At 51.4% G+C, this 25,420-nt stretch overlaps 1 protein-coding gene across 4 annotated transcripts in view; it reads right to left on the bottom strand.

The window, feature by feature from the left end:
* SLC2A9 (solute carrier family 2 member 9) overlaps nt 1–25,420 on the bottom strand; it is a 251,137-nt gene that overhangs the window by 36,509 nt on the left and 189,208 nt on the right. For all 4 annotated transcript variants that reach the window (XM_045474551.1, XM_045474553.1, XM_045474552.1 and 1 more), the window contains 2 exons: nt 21,667–21,768; nt 18,216–18,291 (listed from right to left, as the gene is read on the bottom strand). In XM_045474551.1, coding sequence (XP_045330507.1) covers nt 18,216–18,291; nt 21,667–21,768 — 178 coding nt within the window. The remainder of the gene's footprint in view (nt 1–18,215; nt 18,292–21,666; nt 21,769–25,420) is intronic.

Here is a 25,420-nt window from a genome sequence, read left to right as displayed (position 1 = left end):
TGATACTGTATGTCAACTATGCTGAAATAAAAAAAGAAAAAAGAAAAGAAAAAAATCCCAGCTCCTTAGCGTAGTGGTGAGATCCTCCATCATGGGGCCCCTGCTATCCCTCTAACTTCATCTCCTTCCCTTGCTAACAACACTTCAGCTTTCCTTGACCCATTCAAGCAAGTTCCTGCCTCAGGACCTTTGCACATCCTAGATCCTCAGAGGGCTGCTTCCTTCTTAGCATCCGAGTCTTGCCGCCAGTGCTAGCTTCTCACAGAGGACCTTCCCATTCACCCTCAGTAAAGCTGCCGTTCCTTCTAGGACTCTAGCCCCTTACTCTATTTATTCCTTCTTAGCATTGGTCACTAATTTTAAAGTATTTATTAGTTTAATGGCCAAGGTTCTATAACTACGCATTGGTGGTGGGGCAGCTTGGGGTCTGAAAAAGACCTCTCCTCCATCCCCATGAGACATAAGGTCCAAGAACAAAGACCACATCCCTGTGTCATTCCCCGGTGCCTGGATCAATATAAGAAGTGCTTGGTAAATACTTTTTTTAAAAAAAATATTTATTTATTTGTTTTAGAGAGAGAGAGAGAGAGAGCAGGGGAGGGCAGAGAGAGAGGGAGGCAGAGTCCAAAGCAGGTTCTGTACTGTCATTGCAGAGCCTGACACGGGGCTCGAACTCATGAACCAGGAGATCATGACCTAAGCCGGAATGCTTGGATGCTTAACAAACTGAGCCACCCAGGCTCCCCAGTAAATACTTTTAAACTAAGGAATGCGCTTACCTAATCCACCTTATCTTTCCAATTCATCCCTTTTAGACTTGACAGTCAATCTCACTAAATTTGCATTTCCCAGGTTGATCTATAATTATCAGTTTGAGTGTCTGTCTTCTTAATTAGAGTATGAACTCTAGATGAAAAGAAAACGTCTCTGACTCTAGTCCTGCATCCTCAGCACAGAGTGCAGTACCTGGCACCTAGCATGTGTTCAAAATCTTCTGTCGAATGAATTCATTTGGGACGTAACTGAGAATAAGTGAAAGAGAAAAAAAAAATCCTGTAAAGAGCCCACACAGAGAAAATCCATGCACTAAAGCATGTATTATTCTCCTCATAAAGAGAGCCCCCGTGGGCCCTTTTCAGGCATAATTCTAACAAGCTTGGTTTTCTATTTTCTCCATATTGTATTTAAATAAAGAAGTTGGGTGCACAGAGGGAGAACCCCAGGGCAAGGCAGTGCACTGACAAGGTCTGATAAATGAGACTCAGCAGCAGGTAAGACTTCCCATTAGAGGCTGTCACTGCCTTAGGAAAACAGCCCCCCAAACACTGGGTTTGATGTTCTCTCAGAGCCAGCTCTCTCGCCAAAGGCTTGTTTGAGTTAGGGAAGTTGTTCAAGTCTCCCAAGCGTGGTTTCTGGAATTGCAGAGTCCCAGGGGACCTGCCCAAAGCAGGGCTTCTGCTCACAGGCAGGTCCACAGTGAGCCTTCTTCAGCATGAAGCTGACCCGCTAAGGGAATCCTTACAGCAGCCCCTATTTCTCGACTGCTTTCCAGGAGCTGGGACCTGATTAGCCACTTAACAGAGATTTTTTTTTTTTTGAACTTACGCCAATCGGCAAGGTGTGCATCAACCTGTTAGACAGGAGGCAGCTCAGAATGCCGAGCTAACGTGCCTAAGGTCACACAGGTGCAAAGGGGGGTTCTGGCCGTCAGGCCCCAGGCTGGGTGGGCGGGAAGCCCAGAGGGTCTCAACTGCATCGAGCTGCCCACGGGAGGCATGAAATAGAGGAAACAGAGGAAATGGCCTTCCATATTCTCGGTTTTTATTTCCCCTCATGCAAACTTAGAGCACGAAGGACGCCAGAGCAGATTAATTCCCTCCAGAGGATCCCACGCCCCAATCCCCAGAACCTGTACATGTGTCACCTTACAGGGCAAAGGGGCTTTGCGGGTGGGATTAAATGAAGGATTTTAGGATGGGAAAGATCCTGGATTATCCAGGTGGATGATCCTTTTAAGGATCCTCAAAAGAGAAAGGCAGGAAGGTCAGAGTCTGAAAAAGAGATGTTACTACAGAAGCAGAAGCTTGAAGATGGAGGAGGCACCACGCGGGAAGCAGTGTAGAAGCCTCTAGAAGCCTCTAGAAGCCAAGGGATGAATTCCTCCCTGGAACCTTCAGGAAAGAACATAGCCCTGCCGACCCATTTAGACAATTGAGCTCAGAACGGTAAGATAATATATGTGCTGATTTAACCCACTGAGTTTGTGATAACTTGTTACAACAGTAATAGGAACCCGATACAGATTCAAAACATGATGCATCCATACAGACAAAGTGCCCAGAAAGGTCTTGGCTTGAAGCCAAGGGATGGGTTTGAAGACCCTGCTCCTGCCTCTTCTGAACACATGAGCAAGAGCACGTGATTCGTCCCCCGCTGTCGTAGCATCCCCCCTCACCCCCACTTACGGAGTCAAACCCCTCCAGGTGTGGTATCCTGGCACAAGAGAAGGTCACGAGTAGATTTTAAGCTCCTTTCCTATTTTAATACAAACACTTTGAGATGCAACCTTGGAATGTGGGACCTTAAGAATCTTCTTTTTTTATTAAAAAAATTTTTTTAACGTTTATTTATTTTTGGGAGAGACAGAGAGAGAGAAAGAGAGTGTGCAAGGGGGGGGAGGGTCAGAGAGAGAGGGAGACACAGAATCCGAAGCAGATTCCAGGCTCTGAGCTGCCAGCACAGAGCCCAATGTGAGGCTGGAAACCACAAACTATGAGACCATGACCTGAGCCGAAGTCGGACACTTAACCGACTGAACCACCCGCGTGCCCCCTAAAACTGTTTATTCATTTTTGAGAGAGAGCAAGAGAAAATGAGCATGAGTGGGGGAGGTTCAGAAAAAGGGGGACAAAGGATCTGAAGTGGGCTCTGTGCTGTCAGCACACTTGACATGGCTCGAACCCACAAACCGTGAGATCATGACCTGAGCCTAAGTCAGATGCTCAACCGACTGAGCCAGACACCCTGACCCTAAGAATCTTCTTGATTAAAACTGTTTTTTGAGAAGGGGAACTAGTGTTTGCTGAGCATTTACTATGTGCCTGGCCAGGTTCTAGGTGTGCCAGGCAGGTGATTTCACAGGTGTAGAGCACAGGGTGTGGCACTGAAATGCTCCGACTTGAAAACAAGCTTGCCTGGCATTGGCAGTGTGACCCTGTATGAGCATCTTCTCTCTGTGCCTCAGTATCTTCATCTGTAAAATGGATAATAATCACATAGGCTTGGGGCGCCTGGGTGGCGCAGTCGGTTAAGTGTCCGACTTCAGCCAGGTCACGATCTCGCGGTCCGGGAGTTCGAGCCCCGCGTCGGGCTCTGGGCTGATGGCTCAGAGCCTGGAGCCTGTTTCCGATTCTGTGTCTCCCTCTCTCTCTGCCCCTCCCCCGTTCATGCTCTGTCTCTCTCTGTCCCAAAAATAAATAAAAACATTGAAAAAAAAAAATAATCACATAGGCTTTTGGTGGGAATCACAGGAGTTAATGCATGATACACAGCGGCCACTGAGTAAAAGGTCATTATTTAGATATAAGGAAAGAAGTAGAGAAGTGAGGACACACACACACACACACACACACACACACACACACAGAGGCAGACTCGCCCCACATCACACAGCAACAGGTGGAAAAGCCAGGTTGGTTCGAGTCTGGAGCCTGTATTTATTCCAAAACACCAGCTAAGGACAGTGGTTCTAAACTAGGGGTGACTCTGCCCCCAGGGGCATGTGGTGACGTCTGGAGACATTTTTGGTGTAAAAGGAGATGTTACTGGTGGCTGGGGGGTAGAGCCCAGGGTTGTGGCTCAACGGGGCACGATGCCCAGGACGGCCTGCACCACAAAGGAGTATCCAGCCCCAATGCCGGCGGTGCGGAGGCTGAAGTTCTAGAAGTTTCTCCAGAAAGTCAGGTAAGGGCATCATTAAATTACCGTGTGTTCACCATCTTGGAGGTGAACTTGTGAAAATCCAAATTTCTATCAGACCACTCATCATTTTTTTCTAGAACTCTGAATTTATAGTTTGTGTTGTTACAGAATACATTTAAATATGACTTCATAAAGGGCAGGGGGAGGCAAGAAAGGAAATTAAAAGTCACCCAGCACCTTCTGTGAGCCAGGCAGTGTGACTGTCACTAAACAAGGGGAGGCTGGTAGCCTCACTTTGCAGACGAGCCAATATGGCTCAGGGAAGCTAAGTGTCACAAGGAGTGAGGGGGCGGCCTGATCGGACCCCAAGCCCATGCCTCTCTCTCAGTGCCATGTGGCACGGGTGAGTTTCCTACTCTTTTTTCCAGAACATAAAAGAAGGAAATGAGGGGGAGCTGGATCCGTGTTTGGAGGTGTTTAAAGATCCACCCCCCCTCCCCCAGATTGGTGAGACAGCTCAAGATGCCTGCAGGAACCCTGGTTTGCAGGAATCTGGCCCCACGGCCCATGATGTGCCATCCAGGCAAACACAGTATTTCAAAACATGTGGCTCCTGAATTAAAGGACATAATGCAGAGACCTGAAGCAGGGCCGAGTGCCTGGCCTGGGACCTCTCTCCCTCCAGCCAGCCATTTCTGGAGGGTGGGAAGGAACTGTGGCCAGGGCAAGGGGCCCCAGTCCTTTCTGTGATACTAGCTGTGTTATGGGGGCCGATGGCTTACTCTTGTACTCCCACTTTTCCTACCTATAAAATGGGCGCATTGATCCCACAGGGTGATGGATGTGACAGTGGTTGCTTATTATTACCGTGTTACGATTACTATGACCACTACTGTTGAAAGACTCGCCTGGGAGCAGCTCTCCGAGGACATCTGGGGCTTACCTTCTCCAGTCTGTTACCCACACTGCAGCCAAAGTGAGCATTTGGAACGGAAATCACATTCCGTCAGCCCCCTGGTCAGACTCTCCCACACTCTGCCCCTGTGCTTGGATCCAACAGCTAACCTAACGGTTCCCTCCAGTTCCCTCCTCCTCTCTCACCTCCCTTCCCTTTCACGCCACTCCCGCCAGGGAAGCGCGGCGGAAGAGCGGGAGCTCCGAGAAGAGTGGACACGGACACAACTAGTGGAGAAGACCATCGTGGGGCAGCGTTTGCAGTGAGGAGTGCACGGGCCAAGGGCTGAACTGGGGAGGGCCAGCCAGAAAGGTCGGGGAAGATGTGGGAGACACAGCTGCCATGGTCCGAGGAGGAAGAGAACCATCTAGAGCCCCACTAAACGGGACAGAAAGAAGGACAGCAAGGAGGCTCACGTCTGCTCAGGTCAGGTTTTGGTGCAAACCGCTGAAAAATAATTGTTTCTTCTGAGATTTTTGAATTTTGGGCTTGCAGACGAGGGAACGTGGGCACGATCGGCATGGAGTCGTGCCATCCTGCGGGGCTTCGGGAAAGGACTGCTTTTGGCAGATGCCTCCAGCCATCAGTCCCTTTAGGGTCAGCCTCAGCTGCAGAGAACTGCCTGGCCCCCGCGCACGCCCTTCCCAGAATGGCCCACTTCTGACGACTACAGGTGGAGGGGTAGAAAGGCCTGGGCCACAGCATGGCCCAATCTAATGGGCCATTTCAGCTGCAGACTCCCCATGGGGCTGGCTGAGCTGCCCTTGGGCTTGTATCACAGCCCAACCTCTCTCTCTGCCCTCTCCGTGCCTCTCAATGGGTGAGGACCCCTCACCAACGTCCCTCATCCCAAACTGCACCTCGGCATCGGATTCTGGACAAGCCACCCTGTGACAGGGCCTGTAGTTTACACATGTCAGCTCACCCGTCCGGGGATGGCTAATGGTCATGTCTACACTACCATGTCTAAGACTGACCCCCAATCTACTTCGCTTCACCACCTCAGTTAACAGCAGCTTCATGCTTGGGGTCTCTCGGCTCTGGTCTTGCTTTCATATCCCACGTCCAGCCTGCCAGAGCATTCTGCCCATGAAAACTTACAAAGGGTGCTGTGTTGGGAATCCACCATTTCTCATCACTTCCTCCACCGCCACCCTGGTCCAAGCGGCCACTGCCATTTGCCTGAATGGTTGTAAGAACCTCCTGACTGGTTTCCCAGCTTTTACCCTTGGCCTCCTACAGGCTGTTTTAACACGGCAGTCAAGAACATCCTTTTAATAACCACATGCGAAGCAACCGCTTGAGCTAAAGCCGACCCAAGAACATCCTTTTAAAAAGGAGCTTCAAGGGGCGCCTGGGTGGCAGGGTGGGTAAGCGTCCAGCTCTTGATTTCAGTTCAGGTCATGATTTCACAGTTCATGGGATCAAGCCCCACACTGGGCTCTGCACTGACTCTGAAGGACCTGCTTGGGATTCTCTCTCCCTGTCTCCCTCTCTCTCTCTTGTTGCCTCTTCCCTGCTCGTACATGTGTGCTCGCTCGCTCTCTCTCTCTCTCAAAATTAAACACACATTAAAAACATAAAATGTTTTTATGTGCATTTAAGTGACAGAAGCTGTCACTCCTCAGCTCCAAATCCCCAGAAGGCTGCCATCTCTCCCAAAGAGAAAGCCCAAAGCCCTTGAAACGGCCTATGGAGCAGTCCACGGTCTGCTGTTTCCCGGTCCTCCATCAATTCAATCTGGTCTCCAATTGTTTTTTCTTCACTCACTCCCTGCCCTCACTGGCCTCCTTGCTGTTCTTTCAACAGATCAGACGTGTTCCTGCCCCAGGGCCTTTGCACTAGCTGTTCCCTCTGCTTGGTGGGCTCTTTCTCCAGCTATCTGCATGTCTCATTCCCGCGCACCCTTCCCGTCTTTGCCCAGTTGTCACTTTGCCACCGAGACCTTCCCTGACAACCCCAGGTCCAATTCAATACCTCCCCAGACGGGCTTCCCACCCACCTTCCCTGCTCCAATTTTCGCCACAGCGCTTACCGCATTTCAGCACACGTTATAGAGGACTTTTCACTGTTTTATGTCTCCCTCCACTATAGCAAAGGCTCCACGGTGACAGGTGTTTTTGTCTCTTGTTTTTATTATATCCCCAGCACCTATAGGAATGCCTGGCACATGGTTCCATCAGTAACTATTTGAATGAGTAGATGGATTTAACCTTTGTAAGGCCAGCTATTACTGTTGTAATAGAAGGGACTATTACTATTGTTATCTTTAATTTTCAGATGGGGCCAGAGATTAGGCAGCCTGCCCAAGGCCACACCGTTCGTAAGCGGTAGAGTCAGCGCCTCAGCCGTGGTGGCTTCTTGTTCTAAGACTTTGACTTTCAACCACTGTTGAGGGCTGAATTGTGTCATCCCCTCCTGGTCCCCACCCCCGGGAAAAATTCATATGTTGAAGTTCGAACCTCCAGGGCCTCAGGGTGTGACTGTATTTGGAGACAGGGAGTCTAAAGAGGTGATGAAGGCAAAATGAGATCACCTGGGTGGGCCCCATCCATTATGACTGGTGTCCTCGTAAGAGAAGGCGATCGGGACACACACACACACACACACACACACACACACACACACACACGATGACCACATGAGGACACAGGGAGAAGATGGTCGTCTACCAGCCAAGGAGAGAGGCCTCAGAAGAAACTGCCCTGCTGACACTTTGATCTTGGACTTGCAGACTCCAGAACCACGAGGCAGCACATTTCTGTTGAAAGCTCCCGGTCCGCGGTACTTGGCCATGGCGGCTGAGCAGACTAATGCAGTCACTATTCAGGCTGAGCACACAGGTGGCGTGTGGTCTGGTCCTGCGTGCCTCTGAGTCCCCTCTCAAACGCCAGCTCCCCTGTAACGCCACTGGCCACCTGGGCCACCTGCCACTTGCCATACATCCTGCAATCTCACGTGCTTGAACCGTAGGAAATGCTATCACTGCCCGAATGCCCCATCCCGGCCCCCAACTCTCTCACAAAAATGTCCACATGTGAATCCCCAGAATCCGTGAACAGGTTAGCTGGCATGCCAAAAGGGACACTGCAGGCATGATTAAGTTACGAAACTTGAGATGGGGAGGCTATTCTGGACTATCCCATCCAATGTAATCACAGGGTCCTTTTACAAAGGAGGCAGGGGTCAGAGATGAGAGAGAAGACGCCATGCTGGTGGCTCTGAGGGATGAGGAGGGGACACAAGACAAGGGATGTGGGTGGTCTCGCAGGGGGAAAAGGCACGAAGTCAAATCCCCCCAGAGTCAGAGGGAGTCATCCCTGCCCAGTGAAAGTGATTTCAGACTCTGACCCCAGAACTGTAGGAGGGGAAATTGATGTGGTTCTCAGCCACCAAATTAGCGGTCATTTGTGGCGGTGGCCACAGGAATCAAGCAAGCCCTGCCTCACCATGACCTGTCCCCCCAAACTGCGTTCTACCGATTCCCGAAAATCTAGACACTGAACGTGCCCCTTTTATGCCCTCTGAGCCTCCTGGGTGGGGGCAATAGTTCCTTGCCCTGCACCCACGCTGCCACCTAGCTCATATCTATGTTGTAGGGGTAGCTGGGTCTCAAAACAGAAGCTTCACTTGGACTCGGAGCGAGAAGCAACAGAGGCAGAGACACCAAAGGCGGCTTCCGAGTCTCTGCATGCAGGACGCACAGGGAAGGCAGCAGGGTTAACTCACAGCTCTTGAGCCCCTCGCCCACTTTAAGACAAGAAATGGGTGAGGGAGAGGGGCGCCTGGGTGGCTCAGTCGGTTAAGCGTCCGAGTCTTGGGTTTGGCTCGGATCACAATCTCACGGTTTGTGAGTTCGAGCCCCACATAGGGCTCTGTGCTCCTTCTCCCTCTGCCCCTCCCCTGCTCTCTCTCTCTCTCTCTCTCTGTCTCAAAATAAATGAATAAACTTAAAAAAATAAAAAAAGAGAAGTGGGTGAAGGAGCAGAGGAAGGAGGAAGGCTGTTGTTGGGTCGTGACCCCCCCCCCCAACCACAGGAGAGGGACAGGGTGCTCCACTCACTCCGTCTCGTAGCGCCTGGGGGTGTGACAGTCATGTCATAGGTCGCAAGATGATTCAGTTAGTGACCTCACCCTGCATTCCATCAGCGTGGGTCCCAAGTGCATCCTATGGGCCCCTGTAAGCGGCGGGAGGTGGGGGAGGTGGACACCAGAGGAGAAGGCGATATGAAGACGGGGCAGAGATCACGGGCTGCGGCTGCACAGGGAGGAAAGCCAGCAGCCACAGGAAGCCAGCAGAGGGGCAGGGAGCAGATTCTCCCGCAGGGCTTCTGGAGGAGCCCGGCCCGGCCCACGCTTCTATTTCCAACTTCTGCCCCCTAGAACTGTGAGAAAAGAAGATAAATTTCTGTTCCTGAAAGGCTCCAGTTTGTGGTCCTGTGTCACAGCGGCCACAGAAGACAGTCCCCTCAGACGGCGAATCAGGCTCTCACCCCAGGGGCTGTGAGGATCAGCTAAGGGTCAGCTTCCCCTGCCAGGTTCCCAGGGTTCGCTCAAGTGTCAGCGAGGAGGGAGGCGGCTGCTGGGCGACACCACAGAAAGAACCAGAAGCTGGGCACCTGTCACTCACGTCGGGAACTGCAGAACCGGAACTTCCCACCTTTCTGTTGAAAACCCAGGCTTATGCCTTGAAACTCTGGAGGGCCCAGATTCTTTCTCCGGATTTGCATTTGCTTGTGGACTGCTTCTGAGGGACGAGCCCTTCTGGAGAAGGCCTGGCAGAAAACCCTAAGGAGCATTGCCACGCTTTCATTTTCACGTTTCAGGAGATAAGCTTGCTAATTAACTCTGCCGGAGACTGTGGGAAGGAGATAAGCAGGGAAACTGAGCGTTCGGGAAAACGAGGGAGGGAGAATAGGAGGGAGGAAAGAGGAGACCTCAGAGCTGGGGAGCCGTGGGTTCAAGTCCTGACGGGCCTCCTGCATGCCGGGCGATGTGGACAAGGCAGGCCCTCTGGAGTGCAGGTGCCCTCATCGGGGACACGAGGTCTCCTCTGCAGGGTTCCGGGAGGACCAGGGTGCACGAGGCAAAGTACCGAGCGCGGAACAGGTGCTCGACTTCGGGAAGAAAATATCAACGTTCAAAGTTCCCCTTGGTCTTCCTGGATAAGCGGAACGTGTACCTCAGCCTGGCAAGTAGCCCGCCACCTGTCGATCTGCTTGGCATTAAGTGTTAGATGGTGAAAGACTGATTTCCAAGCCCCCTGGCCCTGCTCCTACGGCCACCTGGGGGTAAGGAAACAGTTTCCTGCCACCTTTGTGCTGCACTAGCTTCCTAAGGCTGCTGAAACAGATCACCGCAGACTTGGTGGCTCAGAATCCCAGAAATGGATTCTCTCCCGGTTCTGGAGGCCAGAGTTGAGTCTGGGTGCAGGGAGGTTTAGTTTTCTCTGGAGGCCCCAAGGGGGGAACTGTCCTGAGGCTCTCTGAGCTTCAGGTGTTGCTGGCTGTCTGCGGATTCCGTGGCTGGAGCCATGTCACTCGAGTCTCTGCCTCTGTCTTCACATCACCTTCTCCTCTGTGTGTCTCCGTGGGAATCTTCCCATCTTCTAGGGACACCCGTCATCAGCTTTCAGGCCCACCGTAAATCCAGGATGATTTCATCTTGAGATCCTTAACGAATGACATCTACAAAGACCTATTTTTAAACAAGGTCACATTTTGGGGGCCTGGGTGGCTCAGCTGGTTACGTGTCTGACTCATGGTTTCGGCTCAGGTGATGATCTCACGGTCCGTGGGTTCGAGCCCCACGATGGACTCCACGCTGATAGTACAGAGCCTGCTTGGGATTCTCTCTCTCCCTGTCTCTCTGCCCCTCCCCTGCAAGCTCCCTCACACACACTCTCTCTCTCTCTCTCTTAAAATAAATAAATAAACTTAATAAATAAATAAGGTCACACTCTGAGGTTCTGAGCAGACATGAAGCTCGGGGGTGCACCACTCGCCCTACTGCAGTATTAGGAGCACAAATGTTGCCTTGTCACTGACTTCAGGAGCAGGTGCCACCTGGGAGCTACGACAGCAGAGCCTCTCGGAGCGTCAGCCCCCTTGTGTGCAAACTGGGAATGCGGCGGTCTGCCCTGGGGGGCTGGTCTGAGGGCTGGGTGAGCTGGCCTGAGTGAAACGCTCAGCACGAACCTGAGATGCCCACTAGATACACGACTGCCCTCGCTGCCACTGTGATCGACATTGTCACCGTGACTTTTACTACTGCCCTGAGGGTCTGTGCCAGAGACATCAACGGCCAGTGCTCTGTTTGGCTAGCTCACTGGTGTGGGTCTTTGGGTAGCCACGGAGCTGCTCACTAAGTCTGGAAGCTTCCACAGACAGGAGTGGTTTGGGCTGGACTGGCTGCTTAGAAATCGTCCAGAAAACATGTTAAAATGCCATTTCTGGGGCCCCCTGGGTGGCTCAGTCAGTTAAGCGTCTGACTTTGGCTCAGGTCATGATCTCACGGTTCGTGAGTTTGAGCCCCGCATTGGGTGGTCAGCGCAGAGCATGCTTGGGATCCTCTGCCCCCTCCTCTCTCTGCTCCTCCCCCACTCATGCTCTCTCCCTCTCTCCCTCTCCCTCTCCCTCTCTGTCTTTCTCAAAAATGAATAAACATTAAAAAAAAATGCCATCCCTGTTGCCTGCCCAGTGGCCTGGACAGTGTGCCACGGTTATGTTTGACCACAGATGGGGGGTTCTGACGGGTAGCCACCCAGCCGGAGAACTCCTTATCTGGGTCAGCCCCTCCTTTCCCTGGTGGGGAAATTGAGACCCATAGAGGAATGTGGCCTTGCCCAAATCACTGCAGATTTTGACAAAGGTGCTGTGAGATTCCAAAGCATCCACAGATGGCCTCTCTTGAGCCCCACATCCTCCCTGTGGGTTCTCTGTGTTGTCTCCTGTCCTGGCCGGGAATTAGGGCTCAGAGAAGTGACTGATGAAGGTCACATGGTTGGCTCAAGGTCAATTCACCCAAAGCCAAAGATGTAAAACGCATTACTGAATAAGAATACAGTAATGAGAAAAACCAGTCCGCACGACAGGCGGGAACCCTGGCTATCTGAACCTCTGCTATCCACACTCTTGTTCCCCAAACACAGAATAAAGGAAGATAAATGTGTTGATGTCTCCTTGCTATCCAAACCCAGTAACTTTTTACGTGAATCTCTGAAACCGAATGGATTTGGAGAGGGAGCAAGGCCTGGATGAGAATATACTTTATGTCACTCGGCTGGGCCTTCCTGCTCCCCCATAACCTTCACCTGCAACAGCAGAGAGCCAAGAAAACAAGAGGAAAGTTCTTCAAAATTCGCTTAGGCAGACAAAATAAGGAACAACACAGAAATCTACAGAAGCTGTTAAAATCATTCTTTTCTGTACAGAATTTTGTAGATTCATAGCAGACAGTGAAAGAAATAAGGTACATTCAGCAAATTGTTTTTCTGTATGATTTGGCTTTTAGCAATGTGACCTTGGATGTGTTGACTTTTGATGAATTAACTTGCAGCAAATTGTTTCGCTTCCTGCATGGCCAGTGGGTGGAGGGGTGGACATAGGAAGTTAGTGTCGTATGTTGACATCATCTAAATAATCAGGTCTTTGACATTTCCCCCAAATCTCCCTTGACCATTGCATCTGTCTTGTTATCAAACGCTCCTCAACGTATCCTGGCTTGCATGTGCCATATCCTCCCGGTGGGACCCTGGCCTCTCTCACTTGTGAGAATCTCCCTCGGGGCCAGACTGTGTGTGTGTGTGTGTGTGTGTGTGTGTGTGTGAGAGAGAGAGAGAGAGAGCGAGCGAGCATTCTATCTTCAGGCCTGGAAGGATGCCTGCTCCCAAGTGTGCACTCAAAAACTATTTGTGAGATGGGTGAATGAATGAAATATATGTATTTCTCTCTAAAATGAGAGTCCATAATTGTCGCCTCTTGCCTATTCTACGGCTACAACTTCTGGAGAGACTGCACAATAGTCCCAGTTCTTTGCAGCCTCTCCCGTGAGAGGCAAAGTCGCTCTCTCCACCTCCTGGTTCTGGGCTGGCCCTCGTTACCTGTTTTATCCAAAAGTGACACTGAGTTCTAAGCCTGGGCCTCACGAGGTTTTGCACACTTCTGGTCTCGTAGCTTTGACCCATCACGTGAACAAGCCAGGCTAGTCAGGTGGATGGGGACGGACGTGTGGCCAGGTCACCCTTCTCAATGACAGACCAGTGGTCTGTGTGGCTGGGTTAGCTGGCGTCCAGCCAACCCGCCAGCCAAGCGCAGACGTGTGAGGGCCCGCACAGCAAAACTACCACGGTGGCCTACAGACTTGGAGCGGTAAACGGTCACGCGCGGTCCCCTAGGTTTGGGGGTATTTGTTCTCTCATTTTGCCCGTCTTTGTAATTTCCCTATCTGAGGGGATTTCTCTTACTTACGCTATTACATTTGATTTTCTCCTGTGAATCTGTCTCGTGTCAATTTGATTCTTACTCCAGCTGGAAGGACCTTAAAGGGGACAGGAGTTCTTGCTTCCTCTACCGAAGGTCTTAAGAACCCAGGCTCTGGAGTCACACAACCTGAACTGCAATCTTGGCTCATCAGCTGTGTGACTTTTGGGAAAACACTCAACGTCTCTGGGCTTCAGCTTCCTATCCAACCCCACCCCCCCTCTCCCATGATAGTTTCTTTTTCTTTCCCTGAAATTGCCTCTAATCCTGGCCTCCAAGCTCCTGGGCGGGACACTTCTTATTCCTCTTTGTGCTCCCAGGGATGAACGCACTGCTCAAAAAGACTTCACGAATCCCCGTCTCTGTCTGCAGCATGCGTTCTCAGCTGGGGTAAAAAGTGGTTCTCAGTTGGTAAAAAAAAAAAAAAAAAAAAAAAAAAAAAAATTGGTAAAAAAAAAAAATGCGTTCTCAGCTGGGGTCTCAGCTCGGGTAAAAATCGGTTCTCGGGGGTGAGAGTGGCAGCAAAAAATCTGAAGTATTGCAATGGTTTGTGCAGCTTCAAAGTTCAGTTTTACCCAACACAATCTTGTTTCTTTGCATTTAATTCTCTTCTTAGGGAGAAACTGATTTCAATGAAAATTCGCCTATCCCACGCTTGCTCAGGCTGGGGGGTCGGCCGCAGCCTCCCCCTACTTCTGCTGCTGAGGCACCTGCACCTTTTCTGCCGAGTCCCTTCGCCATGCCCACACCTCTGCGAACAGGCCACTCATCCAGGTCCTTTTAAATTCCCAGCTCCCAGTACCTTCCTGTTGGACCTTGACCTAATTTCAAGCTTAGATAATAGTTAAGTGTTTACAGGGTAGTTTTCAGAAGGGCATCTCCCAAATCCTACGTGGTACCGGGCGTGGACGCTGGGTCTCCGGCTGGCACTGGGACTGCTAACAATTGGGACTGGGACTCGCAACCCTCCAGTTAGAGCCCACCATCTGTGTGAACACACTGTGGGGACGTGGATGTGTCCCGAGCAATGACGGCTACGTGTTTAACCCGGGTTCGTGAGGCATTCTCATTTAACTGTCATGAAGCCAGGTTCAAAAATGAGGGCCACACGCTGATTTGGCGTCAGGATCTCTCTCTTGATTTGCAGGTCTGTTTTAATGTAGATACACGCATTTCTCCTACCCAGTGAATTCTGCATGGTTAGAAAATTAATTTCCTTGTCATTCTGTTTTGCACATGGTTTCCTAACTTCCGAGGGGAACTGAGTCATCTGATTTGACCCCATCGAAGCTCTGGACCACTTAATGCAAGCGGGTGGGCCATCATCTTTCCAGATCCAACCAATGTGATAGATAGGGGAGTCCTTTTTCCCTGCCCACACGCACCCATCAGGCATTCGTACGTCCCCATCAGGGTATCTCTAGCTTTCTGGAGCATTCAGCTCCTCAAATGTACCTTCCAAGCGCAGTGACCATACTCAGTGTTTCTGGGTAGATGGTGGTGTGTCTGTCCTCCCCACCAGCACCGAAACCGGCCGTAGAGAGTTTAACTTCATGCCAGGCACACAGCCCCAGCAGCTAAGATTTTTCACACTGTAATTGACGTGCTTTGGAGACCTCTCCTTTTCCTCAAAGATAAGCTCTTTTATGGTGCCTCATTTATTAGCTGTCTCGGCCACTGCCTTGGGGTTATGCGCACAAATAAAATATGTAGCAGGAAACCGCCTTCCCTGTTTCTGTCTTGCCTTGCACTTAATTTCAATTCCCTGTCAAGCCTCCTTGAATTGATTTGCTCATCACAGAAGCTGCCCCAGGCAAACGCCTGCTTTCTTTCCTGGGAGGATGATCCATTTCCCTTAATCCTGGAGGGGCAGCCTCAAATGGGGAGTCACACGGCCCTTTATCTCTCAGCATTTCTGAGCCACAATTTCCCAGCACGGTTCCTCTTGGGATCCGCTCCTTCCTGTCCACTGAAGATGATCTCCTGACCCAAATGGCAGCCTCCCTTGGGTAATTTCCCTGGGGCTTAAGCTGTACATTGTTGATGTGAGTTCAAGAGAAGTTTCTAAAGTCTGGCCAATCTCGTAGCTAAACTAGTGGCTAGCGGGTAAGGCCTGGCTGCTGGGGAACACGGTGGGGCTTGGGGAGCAGAGGGTAGGAGCCCACACTGATGTGGAATTAGGGAGGGCAGACGGACCTCCCTTTAGGGAGACTCCCAGATGCTGAGGGAAGAGCTTACGGTCGAAACTGCCAGAAACTCAGCAGGCTCTGTGATTTGAAGAAAACCAGTGAAATCGACACTGCCGTAGGAAGAGTGAGGACTTGGGACAAAACACAAGACAAAGCTTAGCAGTTTGGGTCAGGAATGCACTTCAGGTTTGTGGATCGTCCCAGTTAGCCTATCTGTGAAGGAGACGGGGAGAAGACGTCCACTGAGATAAAACATCAACATTCATTGTTCTTGCAGGGAAAACAGCTGTTATGGAAGAAGGTAACCCAAAAACACTACAATCACACTATGAAACCGAAAGCTTCCCCTCAGTGGCTGCACTTGTCCTGTGTGTGCACACCTGCATATGTGAGTGTGCACATGTGCGTACTTGTGTGCATGTGTACACGTGGTGCATGTGTGTAGATGTGCATGTTGTGTGTGCACGTGTACATATGTGTAAACGTGCGTGCGCATATGCATGCACACGCACCTGTGTGTACTCGTGTGCATGTATGCATGTGTGTGCACACGTGTATATGTATGTGCCTGTGTGTATGTACTGCACATGTGTTCACATGGCTCTGCATGTGTGTGCACGAACATGTACACATATGCACCTGCGTGTGTATGTATGTGCACATGTGTGCATGCATGGAAACGTGGGTATGCACATGCGTGTACCTGTGTGCGTGTATGCATGTGAATGCTGATTTTCGATTAAGAGGTTGAGAGAGGCTCCCCCAGGCCTGATGTCTGAGTTTCATTCCAGCCTATAAGCCCCGTGGGAGCAGGGACTGTCCTTCTGGTCTGCGCCCCGGTGTTTCCAGGGCTAGCAGGGAGCCTCTGGCTGCCCCCCTGCAGGGGCTCCTGTGAGAATGCTGACCACACAGGGAGCAAAGGGGGACCCCATAGGACTGAGCAAGTTTACCCGTTGAATCTGCTTTAACTGCAATGTGTGCTCCTTGTGGCCCTCCAGTCAATTTGCTGCCCCGCCTGGAAGGTGCCTCCAATCACCGCCACAACGTGGTGAGGGTGTGTGTGCCCGGGTGTGTGCACACACACGTGCAGGCCTAGTGCCCTCTGCCAGCCGTTCCACAGCCCATTCTGCCACCTCCCTATAACATACTGCTGTCCTGAACAGGGGACAGATGCTGTCTGTCCACCAACGTGACAGGACAGGGAGCTTGACGCCCGTGAAAAGCAGCAACACAAAGGGAGAAACAGTGAAAGGAACAATCCAAATAACAGCCCTACCTTAGTTTAAAGCTAGGTTCTCTTTTCTGTTTATTATGGATCTTTGATAAGAAATACAATTGCTGAGAAGTCTGTTTTGCTTGCTGTTTGCTATGAGCATTGTGAGACCTTTCCTGAATGTAACCCGCTGTGTAGTAGAATGGGTTGTAAACCTTCCTAAATGTAATGGAATGAGTAGTTGTACTTAAACTAACTGGCGTCTCTCGCTTCTGTAAACCTGCTTGCTTAGCACATTCCTCACCTATCCCCTTCCCCTTTTTTTCTCTCTCCCACCACAAGTAACAGACAAAGGACGCCCAATCAGAAAACCACAAATGTCCTTACTTTAGAATTTACCTATCAGGACCCTCACTCACCTATGCTGTTTGTCCCTGTCTATAAAAACCCTATACCAACTCTGATCGGGGCCTCTGTGTGTCACCGGCAACGAGTGCGCAGAGGTCCAGGTTCGAACCTGCAATAAACGACCCTTGCCGCTTGGCTTTGACTCACGACTCTGGTGGTCTTTTGTGGGAGGTTTTAGAACATCGGGCATTACAACAGAAATTCAGTTCTATTTGTTCTGATAGAAACACACTGTTGTTTTCATCCACATAGAAGCCAAAACAAGGAACCACAGCCACACCCCCCAGACGGATGTGCACAACTGTCAGACCTGCCCTGAAGCCCTTCTCAGCCCCAGCGTGGCCTCTGGTGGGGGCCCCTGAGCACACAGACACAGAGCCAGGGAAAGGCAGGGCCATTTTATAGATGGGGACACTGAGGCCCAAGGAGAGAAGAGGACTTGTCCCGTAGGGAAATGGCAGAGTGGAGGCTGGAAGTGTGTCCTGGGCACAGGGAAGCTCAGAACGCTCCAGACTCCACCCTCAGGCAGCTCCAGTATGAGGTGGTGGCTGGGGTCCTGGGAGTCAGGCGAGTCCAACAAAGCTCTCTGCATGCAAGTTGTTCCCATCCCTGCCTCCTCTAGAGCCGCCACGAGCCCAGACGAGTCAGCACGCATCAAGTGCTTGGCCACATCTGGCACATCCCCAGGGATCAGCAAATCTTGGACATTACTATTATCACTTCCACGCTAAGTGGTCACTTCTCTGTGGGCACAGACCGTAACTGGAGTATCTCCCATTCAGCCCAAACTAGCGCATCTGGCTCGGAGCTCTTGCAACTGTTATTGTAGCCGTGACGCTGCTCTACGTTATCAGTCACCCCACTCTGGGCGAGCCTGTTACCGGCTAGCTACCATCTGTGGGATGGAAAGGAAGGCCATCATTGCATTCAAATGGGTAGGGAAGTCTCTCTTCCCCTCCGCTCCCAGGTGGGCCTTGCCCCTCGCTCCCATCTGTACAACAAGAACACCCCAGCTCGGTGGCGGCAGTGAGGAAGGAGGCGCTTCTTACCTGGCCCGCTGCAGAAGGAGGCTATGATGGCCAGAATGCACACGATACTCAGGTATGGGATCCAGGGGGCGTGGTCCTGCGAGAGAGCAGGGGTGTGGGCAGGGGTGTGGGCAGCGGTGCAAACACGACCTCGGTTCCCAGCCCAGCTCCTCCTTGATCTATCTGTGTGACCTTGGGCGGGTCACTTTACATCTCTGAGCCCTGACAGGTATGAGATAAGTTAACTGGTGTCATTCAGTATGTTTAGAGGGGCTGTCACCTGTCGGGCAGGGTTGGGGTGGCTTGGCGCTGGGTGTGGAAAGATGTATAGGAAATTGCCCCTGTGCTAGGAGACTGGATGGTTGGTAAGCAGAACATGGTGTCACCAGTGCTGGCACATGGGGAGCGTGGGAGGAAGGAAGGGTCAGGGCACCCGAGTCCAATCTAGAGAGATTCAGGGATTGGAGGAGAGTGTGTTCACCTCTGAAGGCTGAGCCCGGGTCACACAAGAGGAAAAGGAAAGGATAAAAAGTTTCAGGAGATGGTTGTACGTTAGCAATGCCACAGAGGCACAGGAGAGTACAGCACAGGGGTAAGCAACAAACTTTCAGAGTGGAGGGTGGGGGTAAAGAGAAGAGAGAGCAGCCCTTCCATGTCCAAGTCTATCAGCTCTTGCTGAAGGAGGATCTAGAATTGAGAAGAGCATTGTGAGGTCTTGCACACTGCATGGCTCACTACTGCACTAAGTTACCATCCATTCATCCATCCACCCATACATCCATCCATCATCTTTCCATCCATCTATCATCTATCCAACCACCCATTCATCCAACTACCATCCATCCACACCTTCTTCCATCCATTTATCATCTATCCATCCACCCATCCATAATCTATCCATCCATCCATCCATCCATCCATCCAACCACCTACCCACATATCCATCCATCCATCTATCCACACATCCATCTATCCATCCATCCATCTATCAATCCATCTACCCATCCATAATCTATCTATCCATCCATCCATCCATCCACCCACCCACCCACATATCCATCCATCCATCCATCCATCCATCCATCCATCCATCCATCCATCCACACATCCATCCATCCATCTATCCATCCATCAATCCATTCACACATCCATCTATCCATCCATCCATCATCCATCCATCCATCCATCCATCCATCCATCATCCATCTACCCATCCATAATCTATCCATCCATCCATCCATCCATCCACCCACCCACATATCCATCCATCCATCCATCCATCCATCCATCCATCCATCCATCTATCCATCAATCCATCCACACATCCATCCATCCATCCATCCATCAATCCATTCACACATCCATCTATCCATCCATCCATCCATCATCCATCCACCCATTCATCATCTATCCATCCATCCATGCATCCATCTATCCATCATCTTTCCATCCATCCATCAACCCGCACATTCATCCATCCATCCATCTATCCAACCACCCATTCATCCAACCATCATCCATCCACACCCTCTTCCATCCATCTATCCCTCCATCTATCATCCATCCATCCATCCATCCACACCTTCTTCGATCCATGTATCATCTATCCGTCCATGCATCCATCCACCCATTCATCCATCCATCCATACATTCATCCACCTATCCATAATCTATCCATCCATTCATCCATCCATCCATCCACACACCCATCCATCCATCCATCCATCCATCCATCATCCATCCACCCATCCATCCATCATCCATCCACCCATCCACCGATCACTATTCATCACCCATCCATCCATCACCTATCCACCCATCCACCCATCATTCATCCATCCACCCATCCATCCACCCATATGTACATACATCTATTCGTTTATTTGGCAGACTGTTCTTAGTTCCTCCTGAGTGGCATGCCCTGGGCTGGGAGGTAGGAATACAGAAATGACACAGGCATGGCGCTTACCCCCACAACTGCCTATTGGAAAAGAGAGATGAGTCAGCAGGGAAAGCCAATCCTGTGTGATAAGTGATAGTGCAGGGTTGCCCCTGGGGTCCCTGGGAGCACAGAGAAGGTTGCCTCACTGAGACACTGGGTAAGGGAAGGCTTCCTAGAGGAAGAGGTATCCAAGGGGTATCCAGGTCTTCGTGGGTTTGGAAAGCGAGAGAAGCCAGGTGAGCAGAGGAGGTCCCAGGAAGAGGAAAGGGCAGTCTCTTTGGGGGCTGCTGGGAACAGGGCTGGCAGAGCAGGGAAAGGGGGACATGGGCAGATGAGGGCAGCCAAGCCAGGAAGGGCTCTGAAACCTTGTAGCATGAGGCCTAGAGGGCCCACGTGCTTCAGCAGCCCTTCCAGACATCTGACACAATGTCCCAGAACATCGCCCAACTGGTGAAGGAGCCAGCTTGGTCAGTCTGAGGGGCCTGCAAAGGCACCCTGTGCAGGACACCCCTGCTCTGGCAGCGGGGAAGCAGAGGTCACTGCCAGCACATCACCCCCAAGGGAGACGTGGCCACCTCCCGCCTGGTCAGCGCGCCCAGCAGCACGTCCTTTCTGTCTGTCAGGCACTGCCATGCTCACCTTGCCTTTTTCTAGAGGTTTTTGGGACATTAAGACATTTGGCAAATGATCAACACACGCAACTTTCCATCTAGGGATTCATTTTTGAAAAGTGCCCAGATTGGCTGACCACCGTGACCTGGCCTCACGCTTCCCTTGGCGCTAAGACAGGCAGTGCTCGGTCACTGCGTGCTGTCCTCAGCAGGGCAGGGGCAGAAGGAAACCCCACGATCCTGGAATCTCATCCCAGCTCTGCTATTTACTAGCTGTGGAACCTTGGGCAGCTTATTCATTAATATTTATGCCTCAGTTTCCTGTCTCCATAAAAGGGGAAAACACCACTCTCACCAGGATTAGGTACCTTCTCCGAGCCCCCCCGTCATGGTCGGGGGCCCTGCCGAGTACTCTAAGTGCGTTTTCTCATTTAGTCCTCCTAACACCCCTGGGTATACGGAAAGCTCTCCCAGTTTAGAGATGGGGCCCTGAGGGCCGGAGCTCCTGCTGGAGCCCACGGGCACTTGTGCAAGTGTCTTATATGACAGCGCCTGCTGTGCTGTGTGGAAACGTGGGAGCCGGAAGAGGCATCTGAGGGATCCTCTGGTCTCCTCTGTTCCACAGATGGGTTAACTGAGGCTCAGAGAGGGGACATATGTTGGCCGAGATCACACGGCTCATTAGAGGCAGCGACAGGACTGTCCATCCAGTCTCTGTCTCTGAGTCCAGGGCCCCTCACCAAACCTTCCTCCGCGAGGGCACCAGCTGCTTCTGAGCTGAGATGCCTCTCAGGAAGGCCGTTCTGCAAGAGGTGCCTGCCGGCCTCGCAAACTTCCCACGCCAAGGCCCCGGAGTACCGAAGCCGGAAGCCAGCTCCGTGCCGGTGTCCCTCGGGGTACGACGGGTGCGTGCTCTCACCTGCAGCGTCAATGTAACGGTGAGGATCCCAAAGAAGAGGGCCATCAGTCCAAAGCCGCCCATGAGGAGGGGTCTCCGTCCCAGGCGCTCAATGACCAAGCCCTAAGTCAGGATCAGAGAGAGGTAGTTATACTTCACTCCTAGCAGCAGGAGGAGGGGAACGTGGTGCCAGGAACCGGCACTGGGGCCAGGGTGAAAGGAGGCTTTGACCTTCAGACAGCCCCGTCACATTCTCCGAGGCCACAGCCAGAAAGGCCAAGGTCTTTATGAGAAAGGGAGGGAGAACAAAGTCACCATTCTTGAGCACCTACTGTGTGCCCACACGTTCCCCTTTCCTCCGAATCTTTCTTGTTAGGGAAGGATGGGCTCATCGGCTAGCTGGTCTGCAAGAGGAAATGAGCGGATACGGTTGCCGTAGCCCTTTGCCCACTCTTTGGAGCCAGCCTGCAGGCCGAAAGCAAGGGCTCTCCACTCCTTATGCCCCCGTTTATAGTTTTTAGAGGGGCAGACTCCCAAGGCAGGGGCCCAGGGGTAAGAGCGGACAGAGAAGGTTCTGACGCTTTCCACTCTGCCGGGGCCCGGATGGGTCAGTTTCATTCTGGGGTGTGATACCAGGAAGCCCACGTGACTGTGGCTCCTGAAGCCGTGTCCTCGGGCCCAGCTTCCCACAGCTAGGACTGTCATTGACGTCTATCCGGCTGGCCCCTGTGTCTACCCCTCCACTGGGTAAAGGCAGGGCTCTTCATTGAGCTCCTCTAATTGCTAACAACCCTGAAAAACAGTCATGTAGCCGAGTTTCAGAAACAGGCGGACTTGGGCTTATATTCTGGGTCGCTAGCTTTCCAGATGTGTAAGCTTGGGAATATGACTCCCCTTCCCAGAGCCCCAGGGCCTTTATCTGTGAAAGGAGGTCCAAAATTCGCTACAACAAGGCTGCCTGGAAGGGGTGGGTGCTTAAATAAGCGGCTGCATTCAAAACACGTAACAAGTCTTCCAATTTGTCAAGTGCCTTCCCTCCTCTTTCTTCCCCCGTCTCATTGCACAGAAAGAGCACACTGAAGGTCAGAGAGGTGAAATAACTCAGTGGCCATCACACAGCCAGTAAGAAAGAGATAGAGAGAGAAACAGAGAGGGCTGGGGGAGGGGAGTATTGAATTAAGGGCGTCTGAATAAAAATGCACAACTTTTCTCCATTGGGCAATCAGGCAAGGCTTCCTGGAGAAGGCAACAGTGGCGGTAGCTCGTCAGGCAGAGGGACCAGTGGGTCAAGTGAGCCATCTGGTTTGGATAAGGGAAAGGAGTGCCACCGCCAGGGGCCATGAAACCGGAACAGGTGCTCCTGTCCGCCAGCTTCAGATGACAGTTCAAAAGCCAGAGCATCAGACTGAACAGTCCCAATCCTGCCTCAAAGCCTGAAGGACTGTTTCTGCGGGAAACCCCAAAACTCCTCTTTTTTCCTCTTTCCTCACACCCTACTCTGAGGAGGGCGGGTGATAAAAAGGCTTCTGGGTGAGCTCTCCTGGAGCCAGCAAGGGCTGTTGGCCACTCGGCCAAGCACACACCAAAGGTGGGCAGGCATAGCCCCAGGCCGGCTGGGTGCTTGGTATGAACACTGAGGGGACCGGGGAGGGGGACTCTGGCGCAGAAAGTCAGTGGCCTGGGAGGAAACGTCTTTGGCTGACGGCCACATGTCTCAAAAACGTCTACAACTTCCTTTCCGGAAGCCTCTCCCTCTGCGGCCTAGGAAGGCAAGGCTGACCCAAGCGCCTCAACTTGGCCTCCTTGACACCTGACCCATCAGAGCAGAGCACAGGTGGCATCCAGATGTGCATGGACCTGAAATGCACAGACCTGGCTTCAAGTCCTGGCTCTGCACCCAGGACAGGGGGCTCAGTTTCTGGAAGCCTCGGTTTCCCCACCTGACAAACGGAAGTGGTAATACTGTCTTTGCAGCACAGCTACGCAATCAGAGGCCAAGAACTCACGGTGTCTGAGGTAGGCGCGGGAACCACAGAGGCTTCCAGCAAATGGCAGATAATACATCCTTGCAGTCAAGGGGGGGACCGGGTCTGGTCCCAGCTCCTGCCTCTAACTGGCCACGTGGCCTTGAGACAGCCAGTCACCCTTCTGTGTCTTCCTCGCTCCTTTTTTCTGATGCCGATGGGTTAGCGTGTGATGACCTCTGCCTGAGTGCCTGTGATGTGCCAGATGCTGCATTAAGCGCTTATCAGGCATCAACTTATTTAACTCTCACAGCAATTTTATGAAGTAGGACCGATTATTTGTCAGATTTTACAGGTAAAGAAACTGAGACACAGAGGTTTTGGGAACTTGTCCAAGGTCACGTGGCTGGTAGGAGGCACAGCTGGGATCATCTACAAAGTCTTTTCTGGTTCTTCAGACATCACAATTTTCCAAACTAGAAACAGACCAAGCCCCCACTTTGTAGTAGCTTCCTGTGGCACCTGGATGTATAGCACCTGTTCCCTGACCCCTCCTTCCTCACTTGAAGAACGGGAGCTTCGTTATTTCCCAGAACCTAGGAGAGCACACCTGGCAGGTACTGAGCCAGTGTCTGCTGATTGAGTGAAGGTTTATCTTTGTAAGGCAGGTACAACAGTTCACATATTGCAGAAAAGGACGATGAGGACAGTAAGATCACTCAGTGGGAAGTTAGGCCCAGTGAGACCCCTAGAGAAAGCAAAGATCAGCGCTTGCTGAGAAAGTTCTAGAGAGAAAGAAGGGCCAGCATCTAAGTCATCTCTCCTCCCCAAACCCTCATGAGTTGGGTCCCACCAAAGGGGAGGTCCTGATATAGGCTGCCAGGGCGGGAGGAACAGGTGCAGGGAAACCGGGCCCCTGGGTGGCGGGTGGGCTGGGGGATGGGGAACGTTAGAGACACCTGCGATCAGAGACTCTGGGATGTGTCAAAAGTCACACAGAGCTACTCAGAGGTAAGGAAGTGTAATACATGCTCCCTCACACTGCAGGGATGGCTGAAAAATATCCATACCCTTGGATTCAGTCATTCACCTTCTGGGTATTTATCCCAAGGAGATAGACATTGGGTGGGAGACTCATGGGCAAAGACCTTCAATTGTAGTGTAATTTATACGAATGAGGAAATAGAAACCATCTAGAAGTCTACCAAGAAGTGAATCGGCTCAATAAATACCGGAATATCCTGATGATAATTACAGAATTCACATATTTTAGAAGAATTTTAAAGAACAGAAAAATCATGAGGTTACACCTCTGAGGGGAAAGAGCAGGGCACAGAGGTGTACCTTGCATATACTCATGTATGCAGTTTTGTAAGTTGCGATTCTATTGAATGAATATACCCTGGAAAAAATATGCAAAAACAGCTTATAATGGCTAACTCTGGTTGGGGGGAATAGGTGGTTATTATTTTTTCTTGTTAGTTTTCAGTCTTTTCCAAGTTTTCTACAATAAGCTTTCCTTTTTTAAAAAAAATTAATGTTTATTTACTTTTGCGAGAGACAGAGGCAGAGTGCGAGCAGGGGAGGGGCAGAGAGAGAAGGAGACACAGAATATGAAACAGGCTCCAGGGTCTGAGCTGTCAGCACAGAGCTCGACACGGGGCTCAAACCCACAAACCGTGAGATCATGACCTGAGCTGAAGTCGGACACCCAGGTGCCCCTACAATAAGCTTTTTCTACTTAAAAAAAAAAGTCTAAGAAACAGACTTAGCTAAAGCATTGGAGACACAAACCCCTCTGCCCTGAGTCA

This window comes from Leopardus geoffroyi, chromosome B1 (genome assembly GCF_018350155.1).
Source record: "Leopardus geoffroyi isolate Oge1 chromosome B1, O.geoffroyi_Oge1_pat1.0, whole genome shotgun sequence".
Taxonomy (NCBI): Eukaryota; Metazoa; Chordata; class Mammalia; order Carnivora; family Felidae; genus Leopardus; species Leopardus geoffroyi.
Note: the sequence above shows the minus strand (reverse complement) of the source record. Positions and strands in the feature narration are given on the sequence as shown.